General features: G+C 38.0%; 1 protein-coding gene across 2 annotated transcripts; it reads left to right on the plus strand.

The window, feature by feature from the left end:
* Positions 1-1,039: 1,039 nt before the first annotated feature.
* On the plus strand, positions 1,040-10,196 carry LOC113357518. Of its 2 annotated transcripts, XM_026600942.1 has the most exons (14): positions 1,040-1,613; positions 2,571-2,643; positions 2,743-2,873; positions 2,995-3,384; positions 3,497-4,848; positions 5,028-5,461; positions 5,554-7,037; positions 7,125-7,493; positions 7,597-7,757; positions 7,941-8,101; positions 8,332-8,489; positions 8,583-9,469; positions 9,578-9,750; positions 9,866-10,196. In XM_026600942.1, exons 1-12 carry the CDS (start codon positions 1,425-1,427, stop codon positions 8,775-8,777), a joined length of 5,097 nt encoding a protein of 1,698 aa, XP_026456727.1. In that variant the 5' UTR covers positions 1,040-1,424; the 3' UTR covers positions 8,778-9,469; positions 9,578-9,750; positions 9,866-10,196. The 2 variants fall into 2 exon arrangements, with proteins under 2 accessions (XP_026456727.1, XP_026456726.1); XM_026600941.1 differs by having other exon boundaries at positions 5,554-7,493.
* The last annotated feature ends 5,043 nt before the right edge of the window (positions 10,197-15,239 follow it).

The raw sequence follows: 15,239 nt of genomic DNA on the forward strand, positions 1-15,239 counted from the left end.
TTTTTTTGCTTATTCACATGCTAAGTACATGTTACTAGAGTAACAAATGAAAAGAATCTTAGTTGAAAACACTGCTAATTAAGAGTATATCCACCAATTATCCCATTCTTGTACACAACATTGTTTCCATGATAGGGATTTCTATTTCTAGCTTTATCTATTTATCTTCTTTTTTGAACCCTACCAAACTTTGTGCTTTTGGCAAAATAGATTTCAGGGGGAAACCAAATCCTATTTTTGCTCATGGAACTGCATCATTGGGGTAAGCCGTAAGCTCATGCAGAAGCTTATATCAAAAAAAAAAAACATGATTGATAACTTGAAAGCGATTGATTCTTTTAATTAATTCCCAAAGATATAAGCACACAATGCAAGAAAATTCACATCCAAAACCGAAATTCATGTTGTAAACAGTAGCTAGCTTAGCTATGATGATCTCAAATGGAAACACGAGCTAACAGCTCAAAACCGAAATTACTAGGCTAGTTTGTTAGGTTTCCTATTCCGGAGCAACATTCTTGGAACCAGTGAAAAAGCAACAAGGGCATTCATGTCATTTGACACATGATCTGTCTGTACGGTTATTTTATTAGAAACAGTAGACTTTTCCAGAATTAAACTTACAAACTTTCGGAGGATAAATCCATTTAGTAATAATATTTATTCAACAACAAAATTAAAATTAATATTGTAGCAATTTTCTTAAACAGTAAATAAGTAAATTTTATTTTTCTAGTGAGTCTAGCCGCAACGAGAGGAGACAAATCAATTTCCAAACTTACCCTTTTGATGGATATGCAATAAATTAAATTCGAGGAATCAGAATATAATCGTAGATTTTATTTTGTTTCGCCAAAAATAAAAAATAAAAAGGTTTCTTCTTTTATCATTTGATAAAATCTTTTTGATTTTGGCGGACTTTTAATGCATTTACCAAAAAAGTAAAAGTAAATAAAATAAAAAATAAAAGGGTAAAATAGTCCATAAAAGATGGAAAAAAGAAAAGAAAACACAGCTTCTTCTTTTGTCTTCTCTTCTAACATCAAAAACCAGACTTTGTTTTTCTTTTCTCTCTCTATGCAAAAATCGAATCGAGCTCGAAAGAGAGCAATCGAGACGATCTATATTCTCAAAATTTTAAATTAAGGTTTTGATTAATTGATTGTGGGGTTTGTTTAGATTTTGCTTAGAGAGAGGGAGAAGTTCTGATTTTTTTTTTATTTTTTTTTTTATTTTTTTGATTTTGGGGTGAGGGTTTGGTGAAAAGTTTGAGATTGAATCCGATCATGATAGTCGTTAATAAATTTTATTAGTGATTATATACGGGTTTTTGATTTAATCAAGTGGGGTATTTGGAATTTTGATTAATCGATGTTGGATTATAGAGAAGTTTTGATTGGGGAGAAATCAAGGGTTAATTATTGATGATTTCAGTTGGGAGAAGAGGGGATGATAGGGAGGTATTAGGGTTAGGGTTTGGTGGTGGTAGTAGAAACGAAATGATGGAAGAGGAGAATGAACTTGAAGAAGGTGAAGCTTGTTTTTATCACCAGGAAGATGGTGGTAATGATAATGGTGATAATTTTGACCCAGATGTTGCTCTTTCATACCTAGTAAGACTTCGAATCTCTGAAATTTTGGATTTCTAATATAATTTGTTTAATTTTTAATGTTTTATAATTTCTTGTGTTTGTTTGTTCAAATTGCATGTGATGTCTTCATTTGAAGTAGTTAGATTCGTTTGATCAGTTAGTTTTGAACAGTAGCTGACAGTGTAGATGGTGAATTTTGGTTAATCAAATCGAGAATTGAAGAATTTAATGGGAACTGAGAGTTTGTTTCCTTGACTTTTTATAACTCTGGACCAAATTCTTGTTTAGAATTCATAAGAGTTTAAATTGATCGTTGATAACAAAATAGCAAATTTGGTTCTACTTGCTGGATTTTGAATTGGTTTGTTTATGATAACTTCCTTTGTTCATTAGTATTTTAAGTTTGAGTTATAGAACCATTGAGTTTTTCTGTGACATTACCTATTTTGATGTGTGCAAGTACGCCTATGAACCTCCTAGCACTGCTGTTTCCTTTATTGAAGGTGCACGTCTTTGTGTTTCAACTTAAGTATCTGAGATCACCGGGGAATTCACTTAAAATCTTGTATCACTGTATCTTACCCAAATTCAAGCATTTACAAAATGCGAGTCTAGTTTCTGCCTTTTCTAGTTAGAGTTCTCTTGCTAGTTTATATATGATAGGAGTGCGTGTACCGTGTTTGTTGGCAAACTTTTAATAGTTTTGTGTATACAGCCTGTTAGTATCACTGGGCTTTTCTTAGTATCGGGGACCTTAGGTCGCCCAAATATGGATCTCAAGCCTTTATACTTAGCTGTAACTATTCAATATAGGTTATGCTCACAGCTTAGTCAATCATATGGCTCTGTTAGGAAGGGAGATTATACTTTAATCTAGAATATGCAATAGGACTAACACCAATTAGGTTAATTGTTTAGGCAACTTATTTTCCTATCTACAATTAAATATTACTAAAAGCTTGATTCTTTTTCACTTAGGATGACAAAGTTCGAGATGTCTTGGGGCATTTTCAAAAGGATTTTGAAGGTGGGGTTTCTGCGGAGAATTTGGGTAAGTAGCACATGCCAAACTTGTAATCAAGTATATTATGATGACGTATTACTGTACTCCGAATATGATGGTCCGGAAAAAACACAATTGTTTTGGCAGGTGCAAAATTTGGTGGTTATGGTTCATTTTTGCCCACTCATCAGCGCTCTCCTTCCATCTGGACTCATCCAACTCCACAGAAAGTTCAGAACAATGGCACACCACCATCTCCAAACAATTTGCCCTTGGAGGTAATATCAGTGAATTTAGGACTTTTTGTATTGGATCTGGAGACTGAATTTCACTGAAACCTGTTCCACCACAATACAAATTCTACTTCACTGAAGTAGTGTGAGTTCTTTTACTGTACAGGGTACTCGTCAGAAATCCACAGTCCCATCAAGTGCGACTCTACCTGAGAAGCTAGGACAAGCCTCTACAAATGTTCTACCACCACTTATCTCAAGAGCCCCATCTGGCGAAAACTCATCCAAGAGAGATGCTCGCATATGTTCCATGGGCTCTGGGGAATTCACTTCCAAACAAGAAGCTGTCAACAGACTGAGCAATCCAACAGATCAGAAAACACTGAAAGTTCGGCTTAAAGTGGGTCCTCGCGATAGTATGACACAAACAATTTACAGTGACTTCGGCCTTGACATCTCTCCATCCTCTTCGCTCGAGGACAGTCCGGTTGAAAGTGGAGGGTTTTCTCCTGAATCTCAAAGCACACCTGAGAAATCACCCACAAGTATACTTCAGGTTAATATTAGACTAAACCACACAGCTTCTCGTCACATCTTTTATATTTGTCTGTTCAAGGGTTTTGATTTACCTTGTAATTATAACGGTCTATTAAAATTTGATGGACCAGCTGATGACGTCTTTCCCAGTTGCGGGTGGCTCTTTATTGTCTCCACTTTCTGATAGTCTTGTGAACTTGATGGAAAGGGATAATCTTCGGAAATACAGTAGGCCTGGCATTGCATGGAAAATTAAAGAAGAGGGATCTAGCTTGCTTGAAGATGAGCCTCATTTTACGAGAGGGGAGGAGAAAGTTTCCGGAGAAAAGAAAATGAAATCGCTTGAGAAAAGTGGTAGGCTCATGGGACTGAAGAACGGGCATAGTAAGGATGCAGGAAATGATATTAGTGCACTTTTAAAAAAAGAAATAGACATGGAGACCCCAGCAGGCAAGGAACTTGTGTCTAACCCATTGAAGCTTCCCATTCTTTCCAGTTCACAATCTGCTACTGACTCAGGAAACGGCACTTCTAGGACATATGATATGGCAAGGGAGGTCCATAAGTATACTTTGAAGGAAAAACCTTTTTCCTCTGATCATCCAAAGGATGAAGTGCGAGATTCATTGGGAAGGCAGGATGTGAACCGGGTTGGAAAGCGTAATGCAAATAGCTTGTTTGACGAAGTTTCCGAAGATAAAAACTTAAGATCTAGTAATGATGTCCCGGATCTCTTAAGGAAAGATCATAAGAAGAAATCCGACAAAAGTGATAACTCTGTGCCATGTGATGGTGTAAAGGGAAGGAAGGATGTTAGTGGTGAACCCACCGATCGAGCAAAGGAGAAGGTTAGCAGGAAAGCTACATCATTGGATCGTAATGGGACTAAAATGGCTCATGGGAAGGACCAGTTGTCATCTAAGGGAAGAAAGAAATCCAAGGGAAGTGAAAAGAACGGAAACCTGTCTAGGGACTTCCATAAAGAATGTTTAAAGGTTGGTTCTTCGGCTACATTAAAAGATAATCAGAAGATTGATGGTGATATTCAAACTGAAGCTAAGCTAGAGGGTAATACAGCACACAAGGATTTAGGTCAGAGCAGAGAAAGCCATAGAGATTACGCTGCGGATGTTAAAAAGGAACCTGCAGAGGGTTTGCTGGAAACACCTTTTAGAGATAGACCTAACGAAATTAAGTCCGAGGTCGGTGAGAAAGAAACCCACTCATATGCTGGAAAATCAAAAGAGAGACCAAGTGGTAAGAAGGTTGATGTCTTGGAGGCCAGTCCTAAGGGGGCTCCATCCGTTGCTTACCGTTCAACACTAAACGTTCCTGGTAGTGATCCAGTTCCTCCTGTGGTGCCTCCGCTAGTTATAGAAGAATGGGTTTGCTGTGACAAGTGTGAGAAGTGGCGTCTACTACCATTTGGTATGAACCCGAGCCAGCTACCCAAAAAGTGGTTGTGTACTATGCTCACGTGGCTGTAAGTTCTTTTTGCTCTTGTTTTTGAATAATTTTTAAGCTTACCTGGTTAGATATGTAATATGTTTGAGTTCAAGAACACTAATTCAACTCTTAAGAGCATATCTTGTTCTGAATGGCTTATGTTTCTCTTTTCTTTTAGGATCCTAATTGGTTAATTCTGTTGAAATTGGTCTGCAGGCCTGGAATGAACAAATGTACTTTCACTGAAGACGAAACAACCAGTGCACTGTATGCCACTGTACTTAATTCTCAGAATAATCCTCTCACTCGGCCGTCTATAGTTGCTTCAGGAGTGGCATTGTCTGAAGCGCAGAATCCTGACCTTATCCGCCAAGAGAACAGTGTCCATTCGATGCCTACTGTTGGAAATAAAAAACCAAAAGATAGATCCAATGCAGCAGGTAGTTATACGGGTCTGATACCTCCGTCAGATCTTACCAGAAAGGACCAACAGGCATCTAATAGAGGCAGGAGCTTAAATGAGGCAAACCTCATCTCCTTGGAGTCCAATCAAGGAAACAAAGGTGGGTTTCAGCAAGTAAGTAAATCAAGCGACTCAGGGGGTGAAAAACAAACACAGAGATCAAAGGAGAAGCGCAAACTGGATAGAGGTATTATTTATTTTGAGGGTATCTTTCCTTTGGATCTCGTTCTCCTTTATTTAGATAAGTGTTCATATTTCTTTGGATAAAATGTCTTGCAGGTGATTCTTTCAAGCATTTAAAAGTAAAAAGCAAACGGGAAACTGACAATGATGGATATAAAGCTGTTAAGAAACTAAAAGCTGAAGGCTTATCTAGTACTTGCGAGGATTGGAATTTGGATAATGGTGGTACTGGGAAGATGAATCCAAACTCAAACAATGGGTTACCAGAGAGGCTGAGCGAAAAGAATGTGGAGATACACGACGAATATCCAAAGGAGAAGCATATGCAGGTCTCTTTGGATGGTGGCATCCTGGATATGGGAAAATCTGGTACAAAGGATGTTGTTGGTAAGAAAAGAAAAGCTACAGATTGGCAGGAGAGTCAGTCCTATCCGCCAGAAACGATTCTACACCATACAAATCACCATGTCCAGGATAATAAAGCATCTGCAGTTAAAGAGATGACTAGTGAGAGTGAACGCAGGAAGGAAAAGAAGGCTAAAGTGCACAAGTCTGACAGAAAGGAGTCCAGAACTAGCAAAGGTGGTGATAGAACAGATAAAAAGGGGAAAACTTCCCGAATCGTCATGACAGGTGGTAGAGATCTAGTAGGGAATGCAAGAGAAGAGGAGAGTCGAGGGCCCATCAAGGACCAACAACTCGGATATGAAAGAGAGAAAACAATCTCTCACCGAACCCAGGATGGTGTAGATTCATTGAAAAGAGATATTGGATACGGACAATCATCTGCTGCTTCTACTTCAAGCTCTTCTAAGGTTTCAGGCTCCCAGAAAAGTAAAGCCAACTTCCCGGAGGTCAAGGGATCCCCTGTAGAGTCGGTTTCTTCTTCTCCTTTGAGAATTTCTAACACTGATAAGAGAAGGAAAGATGATGCAAGAAATAATTGTAGCCCTAAGAGATGCTCAGATGGCATAGGGGATGATGATAGCAATAGGTCAGGGACAGTAAGAAAGGATAAAGCTTCATCTGTTGTGCATCGTGAATCGGTGGAGTCATCTGTTCTTGGTTATCAGGGAAGGGATGCCAACCACGTGTCTGTTGGCAATGCAAGTCCTTCTTATAAACGCGACCATCGTCTGGGTGTTGGTGGTGTTGATTCCTTAGACCAACATAACCAGTATTCAGGTGAACCGACTGGTAAGGAGCACCGGTATGATGAGGTGAGAGTGAACAGCAATCACCGCTATGCTAATGGGTCTCTTCCAAAGAAGTCTGCAAAAACTTCCTCTTCGAGGTCTGAAGACCAGACAAAAGTTTCAAAATTTGATTTGGGTAAAGGTAAAAACAAAGTCCCCAATTTATTCAATGAGCAAGAGGAGTTGCATTCGTCAAACCACTCAAGGTATGTGGATATAGAAGTGAACAACCGCACACCTCATCAGGGGGAACCAAGAGACATAAATAGTAACCTCCAACACAAAACCGGTGTTCAGCCTTCAAAGGATGAGCTTAATTTATCGGACAAAAAATCTGCAGGAAAGTGGTCAAGTGAAGTTAGAAGAGAGAGATTGTCTAAAGTGGTAAGTCATGATGGAGATCTAAAATCCGATGTTGCATCCCTCAAGTTTGGCAGGTCTAATCCTAACCGACCGCAAAATCTGATGCAGGACCATGAAACTGAAAAAGTCACTAATCAGATTTATCCAGAAAGAGCTGAGCAAATAGACATAGTTTCTGGGAAAGGTAAGTCTCAACTGTTACCACATTCTGGAGATAAACAGGAAACACTTTCACGGTGTCCCAGACCGGTAGCTGGACCTTCAGGTGGAGGTGATGCATCTAAAGTGCCAAAACAACTGAGAAGGCCTGATAACCAAAATGGTACCCATCACAGTAGTTTGAAAAATTGCACAATTAATGGCTCTGTGAATGATCGTAATGCCCCTAGTCCAGCTCGAAAGGACCCCACAACTCAGGCTGCTTCAAATGCCTTGAGAGAAGCCAAGGACCTCAAGCACTCAGCTGATCGTGTTAAGGTGGTTATATTTATTTTGTTGTATTGATTGTTTTCGTTGCAGAACTTACAATAAGTTTTATGCCTGTTCTTTCTTCTGATGCTATGCTGGATTCTCTTTGTAGAACTTCGGGTCCATTCTTGAAACTACCGGGCTATACTTCCAGGCTGCGTTGAAGTTTCTTCATGGGGCCTCGCTTTATGAAGCTGCCAGCAATGACGGTGCTAAACATGCGGAGATGGCTCAGTCACTGGAGGTGTATAGCAGCACTGCTAAACTCTGCGCGTAAGTTACTGAAGCCTGGATTGTCATTGTGATGCAGTTGGCTTACGATTTCTTGTTTAGTTCGCTTCTCTGGTATAAGTGATAAGAATGTAGTGAAGTTGAATAGTAATTTTTAAGCCTCTTGTTCTGGATATATATTAATTCTACCTTCCTGACTTTGGGATTCTCTTAAATCCTCCACAGGTTTGTCGCTTACGAGTATGAAAGATGCAAGGAAATGGCTGCTGCTGCTCTAGCTTACAAGTGCATGGAGTTGGCGCACATGAGGGTTATTTATTTCAAACATTCGGGTGCAAACAAAGATCGAAATGAGTTGCTAACGGCTCTACAAATGGCTCCTCCAGGTAATTAGAAAGTGAAAGTCAACCAATTACTATACCCTGGGAAGAGCTCAATCTAGCTTATGCTTGTTTTATGTGTTTTATTCTTATGGCAAGCAGTTTTATTTATGTTATGTTTTCTTATCAGCTTTTGTAAGAGTGAAGTGAGTCGATTTTCTGATACAATTATTGGAAGGCATTAGTTCTGAATATACTTGTAGTGGATGTGACCTAATCAGTTTAGTTGGCTTTAGGTGAATCTCCATCATCATCTGCGTCGGATGTTGATAACTTAAACCAGGGAGCGCTGGACAAGCTTGCTTCAGGCAAGGGTGTGAACTCTCCCCATGTTGCTGGAAATCATGTCATCGTAGCTAAAAACCGCGCCAACTTTTTGCGATTGCTTAGTTTTGTAAGTCTACTGAAGTTCGTGTAGTTTAAGTTGGTGCACATTATATATGTGGTATATGTAAAACAGAGTGTAATGACAGTGTTCTTAATGCAGGCGGAGGATGTAAACCTTGCAATGGAGGCCTCGAGAAAGTCACATAGTGCTTTTGCAGCTGCGAAAGTTAGCATGGTAGAGGCAAAACATGAGGATGGTATCTCTTCCATAAAAAGGGTCCTCAATTTCAACTTCCATGATGTACAGGGGTTACTACGTCTTGTACGACTAGCTATGGAAGCCATTAGCCATTGAGGGTTTTCCCATGGGTTCTAGAAATTATCAGAATCTTATCTGCTTTGATGCGTGAGCATATCTGAAGGGGGCAAAAAAGGAATGTCAAGCTCAGATCTTTCCCTACAGTACAATACTTCTGAAAGAGGACGTTTATCCTGAGCATGGTTCCTACCTGTACATTTGCACAAATATGATTTCCTTGCAATTTTTTAGTAGGATTCTTTGTGAGCCTTTGGCTGGTTTTTGACATTGATAAAAGGGGGAGCATGTTGACCTGCAAGTTTCAAAGAATGGAAGAAGTAAAGTGTTGGGTTTCCTATGGGTTAGGGCTAATAGCACAAGTCTGAAAAGATGCAGAAACTGCAGTGTTTATTGCTCCGCTGGTGTTGAAGCTGAAGAAATCAAGAGATTAATAACATCTGTAAATGGGTTGAAAAGGTTAAATACCCAATATAGTTAGTTATAGTTGGTGCCATTGTTTTGGCCTTTCCGGGAAGGACATAAGAAAGGAAAGTTTTGTTCTCTTTTTGTATTTTTTGATTATGGGGGAGAGGAATAGGTGAACCTGAGGAAGAACAAACGATACTGGAAGAGGTTGCTACAAGTTCATCGAATAAATTTTGCTGTCCTGTTAAATTTATGCCTGTGCGTGTGAAATATTGGCTTCCCAATCATCTTGTTACAGATCCAGGAGGAAATGGCAGCATCAGGTATGTCTTTTTGTCCCTCTTATCTCATTATCACGTGCCTTCTATTAAGAATTTCTAGTCGTCATTTTTTTTCACCTGTTCAACCAGGACTTTGTTTTTCATTTGCAGGTAGGTTGTATCATACGCTTTGTCATCAAAATTGTAACGTTAAGTCTATTGTTGTTGATAACTGGGAGAGGTTAGTTGAGATATACACATACCAAACAAACATTACATGGAGGTTGCTTCATGGAAGAGTATCTTTACCTAGGAGGACTGCAGTTACTCCTTTACAAATAAAGGTACTTAAAACTCTTAACACATGTTGATGATGTTTTCTTTTTGTTATCGACTCAAATTTTGTGAAATCTTGGTAATTGGCTAATGACTTCTTGTCTCTTGGTGCAACTGTTTCAGGGACTGCATAATTTCCTTATAACTCTTTACCACCAGCTTCGCTAAAAGTAGCAGGCCTTTGGCGGGCATAAGCATTCCTGAGTTGTCATGGGGTTCCAAAAATTTGGTGGCCCCATTTTCTTCTTCTTATATATACTTCTACATGTAAATGTAGATAAACCTATAGGAAACCACAGTTGTTGATGCATCTTTTGACATTTTATAAGGAAAGATGATTAACAAGTTTAAGTCATTGAATTTGAAGGTTTCCAGTGACATTTTCTTTTCTTGAAGCGGATCTTCATGATCTTTTCTTAATAAGACTTGTCTAAGACGTCCCATTGATTGAGAAGGTTTTTCTCGACCTATCACACTGATCAAACTTCTTGGAGTTTCAGAGAGTTTTTGAAATTTAACTTTTTTGTCTGTGGAGGAATGAGTTTAACAAAGAAAAAGGGTATTCTAGTCTGAAAACGTAGATAATGTGTCTTGGTGAATCCCGACTGAGTTGTCAAGTTTGAAAAACGGGTCATGGCTCAGTTCACGGTGTCATGTGGTTGCACTTATATCTGTTGGGTGTAATTAGTTAAATTTTGGGTGCCTTTATAATTTCTGTTTTTCTTTTTTATTTGGACCGCTAGGATATGGACACGTGTCAACCTATTTTGAGTTGGGTTACTATCTTATCTATGTAAGGAATGCGGACATGTGTCAACCTATTTTGAGTTAGGGTTTGCCATCTTAAATATGTAAGGAACGCGGCGTGATGATTTCCAAATTAGAATTATCATATATTGTTAATAGAATTCTGCTCTTAGGATGATTTTCAAATTAGAGGTTATTTCCGGCTAAATTTGTGTTTCAAGAACAATTGGTGTCAGAGCCGTTCCTTCCTCGCACCATGGGAGGACAAGGAGTTCAAGCTACAAAGGACTTACAAGACACACAAAAGAAACAACAAGTTCACTTGGAAAAGGTGAATCAAGATGTCTTTGAAATGAAGGAACAACTTAATCGTATAGTTGTTCAACTAAAAAACTTGAATAACATAGATAGTGGTCAGGGTGAATCAGGTGCAATTACAGGATCTGTATCTCAGACAACAAAAGGAAGTAATGGTGCAGTTTTTAATCACCACACTAAGAATCAGGGTTTCAACATCTACAATTGATTTTCTAAGCTGGATTTTCCGGGATTCGATGGGAGCAATCCAAAGGGATGGATACAAAAGTGTGACAGATTTTTTCTCCTACATAATATCAAAGATGAGACTCAAACGGTGCAGATGGTAGCAACGCATATGGATATGGCTGAACATGGTTTCGGTTTTCCGTCATTTCCGGACCAAACCAGACCGATAAGGAAGAAACCGAACCAAACCATTTACTAATGGATTGGTTATGGTAAAAAAATTGAAAACCGACGTTACTGGTTCGGTTTTGGTTTGACCTAAAAAACGAACAAAAAACCAATGGAAAACCGATAAGTATAAGCCGTTGATTAAAATCAGATAGATTTAATCTACCCCGTCCATCTCACACTTTGAATATGGAATTTGGATCATGCAGAACTTGGAGTTTATGTATTTTGAATCTGTAATTTTTATGTTTTGAACTATGCTTATAAACTTGAGTTATGAACTACACTTGTATGTTAATTACATTCTGCAGGTAGGTTAAAAACATTCAACTGTGTTGTTTTTTTTCTAAAGATTTGAAATGTCAGTTTCAGAAAACTGACGTGCAGTCGGTTTTCCATTAACCCAATGGAACAAACCGAAACCGGCTAAAACCATTTAGAAACCGAACCAATGGTTAATGGATTGGTTTGGTTTAGATTTTTAGAAATCGATAATATTGCTTTCGGTTTTGGTTTGGCTAGAAACCGAGACGAAACCGACTATGAACAACCCTACATATGGATGGTAAAGCTGAGAGGTGGTTTTCTAACTTACAAAATTATGGATCTATCTTATCCTGGTTTGAATTAGCCGAACAAGCTTGTTTTCGTTTTGATAACCCAATTAATGATAATATTGTGGGTATGTTTAATAAGTTATCTCACACCACCACATTGGATGATTTTTTGATGAGTTTGAGGTTGCTAAATCTTTAATGATGAGTATACACCCAGAATTTCCTGAAAGCTACTATGTGATGAGTTTCTTTGGAGCATGCTTTTTCTGGCAAGGATGTAAGAACAATCTTTACCTAACCAACGAAAAATTACAAAGCCCACTATAAAAACCTTCTCAAATACTTTTTCAATGAGAAAACCAGCTTACCAGTCACTTTTTCATCCAAAACCAATACCATCCCACCAACAACTAACAAACCACCACGAATCACTCCTCCTAAGACCATCCCAACCTACCCTCCCATTAAGAAACTCACTCCTAAATAACTGAAGGTGAGAGCAAAAGGCATTTGTTATAATTGTGATGATATGTATAGATCAAGACATATCTATAAGAAGCATCAATTATTTTGGATAGTAGCAGGGGAAGGTGCTTAGGAGACCATGATAGAAGAAGTTGTTTCTGCCAGTTGAAGAAGTTGATTCTCCACTAAACAATGACATGGAAATATTTCTTCATGTACTTACGGGTAAGGCCAATGCTATCCAGCATGGCCGCTCATATTGTCATTATAAGCTAGCGATTCCAAAACCGTTATATCTCCTCGTATCACGTTATTAGATTAATAGGATTAGATTACAGTTGTACAACAACAAACTAATTACAATCAGATCTTTAAGCACATTAAATATTTAATATTCAGGCCAAAATTTAAGTTATGTTCTTCCTTCTCTGTCTTTAAAAGCTTTTTTTCTTCTTCATGGTGTAACTTCCCAACGCCTTTCTTTCGTCCTCTATAAATTCTTGACATAATCCAGTATCCGCAACAGATGGATGTATCGTATGTGCATATATATGGGTTGTAAGTTATAAGAAATCATGTTATTTTTACACACAGTTTACCGTATAATTTAATCTAGTCTAATGAAGGTTCATGATTCAGTTGAAATTTCATCTTCATCATCACTAAGTAACTAAAGATTCAAAGAATAAGAATCAGGATCTAACGATAGAAAATGATGCAAATCTTAACATGAGATTGAAGATTTTTTTAAAATCGATTTAAGTAGATTTAAATACCCTAACCTTCTAATCAGCCACAAATATCATATGATATATGCTACAAAAAAAAGCCACGCAGAGTCGGTTTTTCATGTCTCAGAGCGGGAATAAGAGGGGAATTCCTTCTCCTTTCAAAGATTCTGATCTAATTCGTTCATTATTCGAGGAAAATTATATTAGACCTGCTAAATGAAGTAATAATGAAATAAGGATTAAGTTTGAGGATCCAAAAGAAATTAGATACCTTTTTGCCAACTGTCATAAATTATTAAATTTATGAAAGAATCACAAGATATAAAGATCTATTCCATCGACGACTACCAACTTGCTAGCTTATAAACCAAATATACACTTTCGTACGGAGTAGCATAGCCCTACGGGTAATCTTAGTGGAGATACTATTAGAATCCTTGGTTTCCTAAAGAAGCAACCTATTTCCATACTAATTGACACTGGTAGTACTCACAATTTTTTGGATTGCTCATTAGCTAAGATCTTAAACTGTAATATCCATCTTACTGCTCAGTTATTGGTCACTGTGGATAATGGTGAAAAGACAGTCATTTATGGTATTTGAAAATCCTTACAATGGATAGTGCAAGGTCATGACTTCTCTGGAGTTCCCAGGTTACTTCTTTTAGGTGGCTGTGATATGGTGTTAGGGGCTGACTGGCTCAGACAACTGGGAGATGTGCGCTTCAACCTATCTAAATTTTGTATTTCCTTCAACCACAAAAGTAACACAATTACTCTCAATGGTATCTCTAAGTCTCTTACGTGTATACTGATCAGTCGCAAGGGGGTTCAAAAGATTTTCCTGAAAAATCCTCATGGAATTTGTGCTCAACTATTCTCTATTTCTCACATGCCACCACCCATGCCCATTCCACCTGAAATTACTTCAGTACTCCAAGATTTTCAGGATGTTTTTTTGTGAGCCAACACAATTGCCCCCTCATACAAGTCTTTATCATACTATCCCCCTCAAACCCAACTTTGCACCAGTTAATCAAAGACCTTACAAGTGTCTTATGTTCAAAAGAATGTTATTGAACAGTTGGTTCAAGAAATGCTTCACAATCCCTTTGCCTCTACAATTTTACTTGTGAAGAAGAACAACAATAGCCGGAGATTCTGTGTTGACTACAGAAAATTGAATGATATCACCACTAAATATATATTCCCAATCCCTATCATTGATGAAAATTTCGATGAACTACATGGTTCTGCAATTTTCACAAAAATTTATCTTAAACCAGGGTACTATCAAATTAGAGTTTATTTATCTGACATACACAAAACTGCATCTAGAACTCATCAGGGTCACTATGAGTTCATTATCATGCCATTTGGCCTCACAAATGCTCTTGCTACATTTCAAGCAATAATTAATGATATTTTTAAACTTTTCTTGAGGAAATTTGTTCCGGGCTTCTTTGATGATATCTTGATTTATAGCCCAAACATGGAGTCTACAACATTTACAACTAGTTCTCTCTGTTTTGAGACAACATCAGTTGCATGCCAAAATTTCCAAGTGTTGTTTTGCTCAATCATAATTGGAATGTCTTGGTCATATTATTACATCACAAGGTGTGTTAGCTGATCCTACTAAAATAAGTTGTATAACTTCTTGGAAAACCCCAATATCCATCAAGGAACTCAGAGGCTTCCTAATTCTTACTAGCTACTACAAAAAGTTTTTCAAGGGATATGACGCTATCAACAAGCCATTGGCTGAACTTTTGAAGAAGAATGCTTTCTCTTGGTTTGAAGCTGCAACTGAAGCTTTCAACAAGCTCAATTTGGAAATGACTAATACTCTAGTCTTAGCACTTCCAGATTTTTCCAAGAGCTTTGTCCTAGAAACTCATGCTTGTGATACTGGCATTGGAGTTGTTCTTATGCAGGAAGGGAGGCCCATAACTTTATCAACTTATGAAAAGGAGTTAATGGCGGTGGCATCAGCTATTACAAAATGGAGACATTATCTCCAAGGTCAACATTTCACTATTAAAACTGATCATGAGAGTAGCAAGTTTTTCTTTGTGCAAAAAATCACTACAGGGTTGCAACAAAAGTGGCTAATGAAGTTGTTGGGCTTTGACTATGACATTCAATACAAAAAAGGTGTTGAGAACAAAGTTGTTGATGCCTTATCCAGAAGAGCACATCCTAAAGCAAAATTCCACTTCATCACACTATAAACCTATTTGGATGCATGAGATTATTACTTTCTATGTCAATGATCCTAAA

Source organism: Papaver somniferum, chromosome 3 (assembly GCF_003573695.1).
Source record: "Papaver somniferum cultivar HN1 chromosome 3, ASM357369v1, whole genome shotgun sequence".
Taxonomy (NCBI): Eukaryota; Viridiplantae; Streptophyta; class Magnoliopsida; order Ranunculales; family Papaveraceae; genus Papaver; species Papaver somniferum.

Excerpts from the sequence above, each read along its gene's own strand:
- LOC113357518 (XM_026600941.1), top strand. The coding sequence starts at position 1,425 with ATGATTTCAGTTGGGAGAAGAGGGGATGATAGGGAGGTATTAGGGTTA. Across the intron at positions 4,849-5,027 it reads TGTACTATGCTCACGTGGCT|GCCTGGAATGAACAAATGTA; the intron begins GTAAGTTCTTTT and ends ATTGGTCTGCAG. Across the intron at positions 8,102-8,331 it reads TCTACAAATGGCTCCTCCAG|GTGAATCTCCATCATCATCT; the intron begins GTAATTAGAAAG and ends AGTTGGCTTTAG.